At 50.1% G+C, this 8,211-nt stretch overlaps 1 protein-coding gene across 1 annotated transcript in view; it reads right to left on the bottom strand.

Moving 5' to 3' along the window:
- The window catches only part of NOD2 (nucleotide-binding oligomerization domain containing 2), a 34,335-nt gene that overhangs the window by 6,004 nt on the left and 20,120 nt on the right, over window positions 1–8,211 (bottom strand). Inside the window, 4 exon segments of the mRNA XM_010855158.1 lie at window positions 1,289–1,372; window positions 3,170–3,253; window positions 4,280–4,363; window positions 6,306–6,389. Coding sequence (XP_010853460.1) covers window positions 1,289–1,372; window positions 3,170–3,253; window positions 4,280–4,363; window positions 6,306–6,389 — 336 coding nt within the window.

Here is an 8,211-nt window from a genome sequence, read left to right as displayed (position 1 = left end):
TCTCTGGCCTGGAAGACTGCAGGGGTCTCCGGGCTGATCTCCCTGCTTCCATCTTACCTTCCCTGCACCTGTTCTGCACAAAGCAACAAGCATGATCTTTGGATGATATGAATCAGATTACATGACTGCCCTCATTAAAACCCCCCGAAGGCTCCTCAACACCCTCAGAATAAACTCTGAGCTCTTTCCCAGGGCTCTAAGGCTGCTGTGGCCAGCTCCTCCCATCTCTGCCTCACTCCACCATCCACTATAGTCCAACCTCACAGGTCCTCCTTCCGTTCTCAAAACCACCAAGCCTGTTTCTGCCACAGGGCCTTTGCACTTGCTGTTCTGCCCACCTAGAATGCATATCCCTAAGATCTCAGCATGGCAGGCCCCTTCTTATTATTCAGGTTTCAAGTCCTATGTCACCTTCTCAGAGGCCCTGCCCAGCAGCAGCTACCTTGTCCTCTCCTGTCATCTCTCTCTTGAATTCTCTTGAGAGAGCATATTACTAAGAGAAATGTATTTGTTTACTTGCTCATTATCTGTGTCTCCTATTCAAATTTAAGAGCTGTGTGAGCAGGGCCTTTTTATCCCTCTATCCTCAGCGCCTCAAACAGAGCTTGGCACAGAGTGGGTGTTCCAGAAACATTTCTTGGATCAATATATAAATGGATGCATGCGCATATGAGTAAAAGCAAAAAATGCCTGTCTATATATTAATCACACACCAAGAGGAACCACTGGAGATGACCATCAGAAATCTCCTGTCTGAGTAAGGGAAGACCCCTGGAGAGGCAAAAGGGCATGTCCTATAAGCCACAAAGCAGATGCTGTGGGCAGCCCACCCATATTCCCTCAGCTCTCACCTCTAACTCTGAGGGCTGCTTGCTGGGGAGACTGCCACCCTCTGTAGGAGATCTTTCTGTGGACCCCCGGAGCATGCTTAACCATGGTCAGGGCAAGCCAGAAGCACCGGAAAACAAATATCCTCACAAGTATGCCTCAATACATGAAGGAGAGACAGTTGGTAGATAAATACCCCTGTTGCCTCGTGCCCACAGGATTGCACCCCAGTGGTCCCCAGTGATCACCAGCTTGATGACACACTTTTCTGGTTACTCTCCCTCCCTAGCTTCACTTCACTACCCCCTGCCTGCATTTGGGAGGACCCCGAAAGATTGTTTTCTAGGGGGCCACCTTGTGTGAATTAGCCAGGCTGGGAAACCAACCAGATTTCTTACTCAGAAACATCCCCTCTCAAGGCCAATCATTACTGTCTAGCTCTTGCTTACAGATTCCTTACTTCAGGACTTTCAGACTTGAGTTTCTTGCAAGTCCTTTGGCGAGGAAACACACACCTTCATCCTGGACGTGGTTCTCCTCCAGGCTGGCAAGAATAAAGGAGAAAACCCAGTTGACTGGCAACATTTATTATATAAGATGATGCCAATAAAGATGAACCCATGTGCCCCACCCCTGCCAATTAAGAATATCCAACATCTGAAAACCAATAAAGTAAAAACAGGTCAAGCAAAGTGTAAGGGTCCTCAATTTCTGGGACATCTCTGGGAGAGAATTTGCCCCAGGGCTCCTCCACAGAAGTTCCCTTATGTCATAGTGACTCAAGATCCATTTTCTGCTTCTTTCTTCTTAACGGAAGCTTAATTTCATTTGGAGCAGCCATGTGCTTGGTGAAAGAACTACACTTCCCACTCTCCACCACAGCCAGAGTCGGCTAAGGGACATCCACATGGCCGTCAACACATAAGGACAGGTTGACAGATGGGGACTCTGAATGCTTTTTAAAGTGGAGAGACCCAGGCTGTTGCCCTTCCTAGATACAGAGGCTGAAACTGAAATACAGGAGTGCTGCAGGTGCTGCAGCAGCCACCTTGTAACCACGAGGCAACCAACCATGAGAACAAAGCCACATGCTGAGGATGTAACAGATCAAAACGAGAGAGAGTCCAGATTCCCGCTGGCCATATGTAGCTGCCGTAACAGCCGTATGCGGCCTACGTCCAAACTGCATGTACATTTTTTAAAAAAGTCAATTCTTTACTGATTTAAGTCACTTTAGATGGAGGTTTTCCATCTCATACAACCTAATGTAGTCATAACCAATACATTCGCAGTGAGGCAATTCTCTAACAAGGATTTCCAAGCTAATCAGGATATACTCAATGGTACATTGGCCAAGCTAGTGAGCCCTACTGACAGTCAAGGACCATCAGCAATATCCATTTTGTGGCAGTGCTCAATAGGTTTCAGTACCTTTATGCTTCCTGGAAAAAAAATCAAACATTCAGCATTTTATCTCCTTGATACAATTTGGAACTGCCCAGAATATGTCATAAGAAGGCTAGACTAGTGGCATCTAAAGGATGGAAAGCTTGGAATCAGGATAAATATGATTCATGGCTCATCTTTTAACCTCCCCCAAACTACTCCGCCTTGCCCATGACCCTGACTCTCATATCCAGCGTTCTTAGGCACTCACATTCACATTGAAACAACAAAACACTAGTAGCAGCAGCAGCAGCAATCATTGTAGCAGTAGCAGCAAGAGTAGTAGAAATATCTGCTGTTGATCAGTTGCTAAGTCGGGTCTGACTCTCTACGACCCCATGGACTGCAGCATGCCAGGCTTCCCTGTCCTTCACTATCTCCTGGAGTTTGCTCAAGTTCATGTCCGTTGAGACACTATCCTATTACAATTTCACATTTATGGAGCGCTTCCACATATGCCAGACACTGTACGAAGCTACTTACAGGTGTTATCTCATTAAATTCTTACAGAAGTATTTAATAGTTGAAAGCATCCATACTCTCATTTTACAGGTAAGAAACCTGAGATTCAGAGCCTGTTACTTAACTTGCTTAAGATCACAGCAGGACTTGAAGTTCAGCCTGCTGGATTCCAGACTCTGTGCTCTGAACCATTATAAGCCATGGAGGAAGCACACAAACTAACAAACCAATCATATTGGCCTGAAAAATTCAATGAAAAGAATTAGCCAGGCTCTATCAGCTTCATGCCACTTAGGACAAAGACAAACACAATCACCCAATCACGCAGTCATCCATCTTTGTCTTACACACACATCAGCTTCCACAGATGAGGCCAGAGAATGAAAAAAGGCTAGTGTCTGCCTCCCTAGAGAGATGAATCCCCTAAACTCACCAGAGTTCTTCCAGGGCCATATTCTTTTCCAACATCAATGCTAAGGCTTGAGCACCCACGCTGCCAATGTTGTTCCCCACCAGGCTGGATGTCGTCAAAAAACAAAAATACGTCAGAGCAGTGAGGGACTTCAAAGATAACTCAAGAAGGGCAAAATGCATGGCACACATTGCCACAAGTCCTGGCCTGCTCCATTTCAGACTAATCATTTACAGGGCTCTTTTTCATTAAGTCCAGAAGCAGTTTTTTAGAATAAGCAGCTCCCACTATCAGACTGGAATTGACTCTGGAGATAAAGTGTAGCTGACCCAGGGCTTCCCTGGTGGCTCAGTGGTAAAGAATCCGCCTGCCAATGCAGGAGACACGGGTTCAATGCCTGGTCTAGGGAGATCCCATATGCCCTTGTGCCGCTACTGAGGTTGCGCTCTAGAGCCCGGGAGCCACAACCACTGAGCCCACGTGCAGCAACTACTGAAGCCCATGTGCCCTAGAGCCCGTGCTCCACGACAAGAGAAGCCACCACAACGAGAAACCCACGCACTGCAACTAGAGAGCAGCACCCGCTCTTTACACTAGAGAAAAGCAACAAAGATCCAGGACAGTCTAAATTAAAAAATGATCTTTAAAAAGTGTATCTGATTCAGGGCTTCCCCAATGGCTCTGTGGATAAAGAATCCGCCTGCAATGCAGGAGACACAGGAAATGTGGGAGACCCAGGTTCAATTCCTGGGTTGGGAAGATCCCCTGGAGGAGGAAATGGCAACCCATTCCAGTATTCTTGCCTGGAGAATCCCATGGTCAGAGGAGCCTGGCGGACTACAGTCCACGGGATCAAAAACAGTAGGAGACAACTGAGCAACTAAATTATCCTATCCAGCCCAAGATCTTCTGAGTACAGACTGGAAACAAGACCCCTGAGAGGAAAAGGGATCCAAAGACACCCAGAAAGACTCAGGTGTCCTGACTTCAACTCCAGTGCTCTTTCCTTCTCATCCCATTGTCTAACACAGCGGGTGAAAATAAAGTTCACAGACCTTCATAACTGGCCCAAGCTCCTCCCTCCTCACACTGGCTTCCCCCACCAACTGCGGGACGAACTCTGAGGCTTACCTGAGCCACCTCAAGCTCTGGTGATCACCCAAGGCTGCAGCCAAGGCCTGGGCCCCCTCGTCACCCACCTGGTTGCCCCAGAACCTGAAAGTTTCAACAGAGTAAACAGTGTCAGTGAGAACCTGCTTTGTGTTCGAGATACATGCCCCTCCTCTCTGCAGCCCCAGGCAGAGGGGCAGGACTCCCCAGTCCCAGAAAGGCCTCAGGGGGACTCAGGTCCCAGCAAAGTGAGCCTGCCTCCATCTTTTTGGAGGGATGGCCAAACTTCAATTAGACTTTTTAGTTTCTTTAAATCAGACTTTCAAAATAGTTAAGAGGTCCACCCAGTGCATAGTCTCAGGGACGGGGAACTCATTCTCAATGCCAATTCACAGTTGTGACGTTTTCCCTGGCATTGGGTTAGACCTGCTTCTGCTCACTGCCACCCACGAGTCCCTAGCCACCTCTAGGACCACCCAGAACAAGGCAAACTCTTCTTCCACACACCGGTTCTTCATCTCTTGCTCCTTTGTCACATCCCCATTCCTTCGCAGCCTCCAGCCCCCTTCACCTTCTGGCTCCTCCCCCTCAGACCCACCCTAATAGGGAAATACCCGCTTCCAAGATGGAGCCCAGCTCATACTTTGGCACCTGGCCATTTCCCATGTGGGAAGTTACGAAGGACCCGGAGGTGCCCACATGGGCAGAGAGGGCTGGGATGCTCGCTGCACTTTCACTCATAAGGTGAACACTTAATGAGCTCTGGCCCCATGCCAGCACCACTCTGCACTCCAGGGTGTGACACTGTAATAGCAAAAACCCTGCCCACAACCTAAAGTGTGCATGAAACCAACTAAACACTTCACGACATCAAACCACTGGAATACTAAGCAGTTATTCTTTTTAAAAGTGAGGTCATGTGATATGAACAAAATATGTGTAAAAATACAGTGTTAAGAAAAAAAAAAAAAGCAAGTTACATAATAGTTTGTATCACGTGAGAGTGCTTGGGGGTTTTAGCACAAGACCAAGCCCAGACAGGTACCTTCATCAATAGGTGTTGAAAGCTAAACACCCCAGATGTGATCTCAAGAAGGAAGGAGCTCAGTGGGACCGAGGCTACCCTCTCCTAGACTCTGTGATGCTACTGATACATTTTGGACAAGGTCTTATCTCTCCAGCAACACAGTCCCACTCGGGGCTTAAACAGAGCCGGTGGGCAACTTGCCTGCCTATAAAATGGGTTGGAACACCCAGGCCCTAAAGTCATTCTTCCTACAGTCTTGGGTTCTAAAATCCCCATTTTTTTGTTTGTTTGCTTGTTTTGTTTTGTTTTCAAACAGACCCTGGTTTACACCAGGGCAAGACAGGACAGGAAAGAGCCTCCAGGGGACTAGACAGGTACAACCCTGTCTGCCCAGCAAACAGAAAACCTCACTCGGGGGCTCTGAGGTCTGCGGACTGCCCTTCCCTCCTGTGTCTGACCCCTCTCCCCTGCCTGGCATGACCCCACAGGAAGCCAGGGCTCTGTAGGACCTGGTGCAGCCTCCTCCCATCCAAGGTCCAGGGTCCAAACTTCCCCACTTCCTGCTCTTTCCTTGGCTCTCACCCCAAGCTGCACATCATCTGGGGAGCTTTTTTACGTTACTGATTCCAGACCTTGCATGTAGATAACTCATTTAATTAGCCTGGGGCAGAGAGTGGCCTTCTTCAGGAGCTCCCCGGTGGTTCCCACATATAGACCAAGGTAAGAAACACAGCTCCAGCGCTCTGGAGGACCAGAGGGCTTCCTGCCCCTGCTCGTGGGCTCTGCCCTCCCCCAACCCTGACATCCTGAGCTTCCTGTTTATTGAGCAAAAAGCAAGGCAGAGGCAACAAGGGCCGCCCACGCTCTCCCTCCCCATTGCAGCCTGGGCCGGGAGTGGAGGCGGGGGCTGGGGGGTTGTCTCAGAGATCTTGGGGCTGAAGAATTGGTTTCACCTGCTCCTAAATCCTTGCAAGCCCCCAACCCCTGCATGCTGCCCCTCTGCCCCAGAATCCCACCTACCCCAAAAACTGCAAGGAGTTGTTAGTTCTGAGCCCCTGGGCAAGCACCTCGGCTCCCGCAGCCGTGATGTGGTTGTTTCCTAGCCTGGAAGGGAAGACAGAGGAGAGACTGAGACAGAGGGCAGGGCAGGAGGACCCTTACTGCTCCCCCAGACCTGGGTCTGGGGAGTGGGGTGCACAGGGAGTGTGGCCCGGACGGAGAAACGGACCAGTCCTCCAATTCCAGCTGGAGACGCAGTGTGTGCTGCTGCAGCTCAGGGGGCTCACTGAATGCTCCTGCGACTTCATTTTCCACCAGCAAAGGGAGAGGCATGGAAGGGCCTGTTTTGCAAAGCAGTGTGACAGGTAGGAGCAGGAATCACAACAGTCCAGGGAGGCGGCTTCCCCAGGGAGGGAGAGTGACTCACTCTTCCACCGTCTCCTCTGACTGTGGGCGGGCGCTGGACCCTGCTTTCCTCCCGCAGCCTGCCCCATCCACGGTGGCTGCAGGTGGCATCTACCTGTTTTAAAAGTGCCTGGGGGTAGGGGGGCTCTGGTGGCTGAAAGAAAGAAAAGGATCCTGCTAAGCCTTCGGGCAGGGGTGGAGGAGGGGGTTTCAGCAAAATTTGGGCACCTCAGAGAGTTTCAGGGAGGTCCCCGGAACTCTCACCCACAGCTCCAGGCTTCCTGGAATAATACTGCCAGTTTCATCTTTCAGAGAAGTTTCATTCACTTTAAGCTGACAGACCTCTGCCCTTCCTGGGTAACCAAAGGCCCCAGTTGCTGTGCTGGCAAGTCCAGTGCCCCCTCTGCCCCAAGGCCTGCTTCCCACGGGCTGTTGCCAGCCAAGGACTGGGAGACCTGAGCCTCCTCTGTCGGGCACACTGGCTGGAGGACTCCCCAGCAGCCTCTGTCTTCTCCCCAAGCTGCACTGGGGTCTATGATGCTTCCTCCTAACAACCCTTCCTTTCCTCTCTCCCTCCCTCAGGGTCAGACCTGCGGCTCTCCCAGCCTCCCCCTCCAGCTCCCTTCCCCAATTTCCCCCCATAGGCATTTCCCCCAGCAAATTTGTTGAGTATCTAATCCCTCCTTGGAAGACTGGACAAACAGGATCAACATGCTGAGAACTTATGTGATTTATCCACCATCTCTCGGGCACTAAGTTCACTATGGAAAGAACCTGAGATACTGTGCCAGCTTTCTATGTATATTAACTTGCTTAATCGTCACAGGGCTTCCCTGGTAGCTCAGCTGGTAAAGAATCTGCCTACAGTGCAGGAGACTCTGGTTCGATTCCTGGGTCGGGAAGATCCCCTGGAGAAGGAATAGGCTACCCACTCCAGTATTCTTGGGCTTCCCTGATAGCTCAGCTGTTAAAGAATTCGCCTACAATGCAGGAGAGCCTGGTTCGATCCCTGGGTTGGGAAGATCCCCTGGAGAAAGGAAAGGCTACCCACTCCAGTATTCTGGCCTGGAGAAGTCCATGACCTACAGTCCATGGCATCAGAAAGAGTTGGGCATGACTGAGCAACTTTCACTTTCTAATCATCACAACTACCTATGAGCTATGAGCTACAATTACTTTCTCCATTTTATAGAAGGGAAAACAGAGACACAGAAAACAGAAGTGACTGTGTGACCCAAGGTCACACAGCTAATGAGGATTCAAGTCTCAGGGATGCTGGATCCAAACCTTGGTCAGTCTGGCTCCAGAGTCCTGTGTTCTCACTGAGATGCTATATTAACCCAAAACACAGATCTCTCAAGTTCTGGGAGCAGCACCTTTTGTTACCCTACAGCCCTCCCTGGAGGTTGCACCAGCCCAGCTCTGGCCACAGCCGCTCTTGGCTTCCTGAGCTGAGGGTAGCAGGTGGTGGAGGCAGAAGAGAGTCCTCAGTACAGAATGGTGCCTCTGGTGTTGGCCTCAG

This window comes from Bison bison, unplaced genomic scaffold (genome assembly GCF_000754665.1).
Source record: "Bison bison bison isolate TAMUID 2011002044 unplaced genomic scaffold, Bison_UMD1.0 scf7180017853731, whole genome shotgun sequence".
Taxonomy (NCBI): domain Eukaryota; kingdom Metazoa; phylum Chordata; class Mammalia; order Artiodactyla; family Bovidae; genus Bison; species Bison bison.
This window is presented reverse-complemented; position numbering and strand designations above follow the sequence as displayed.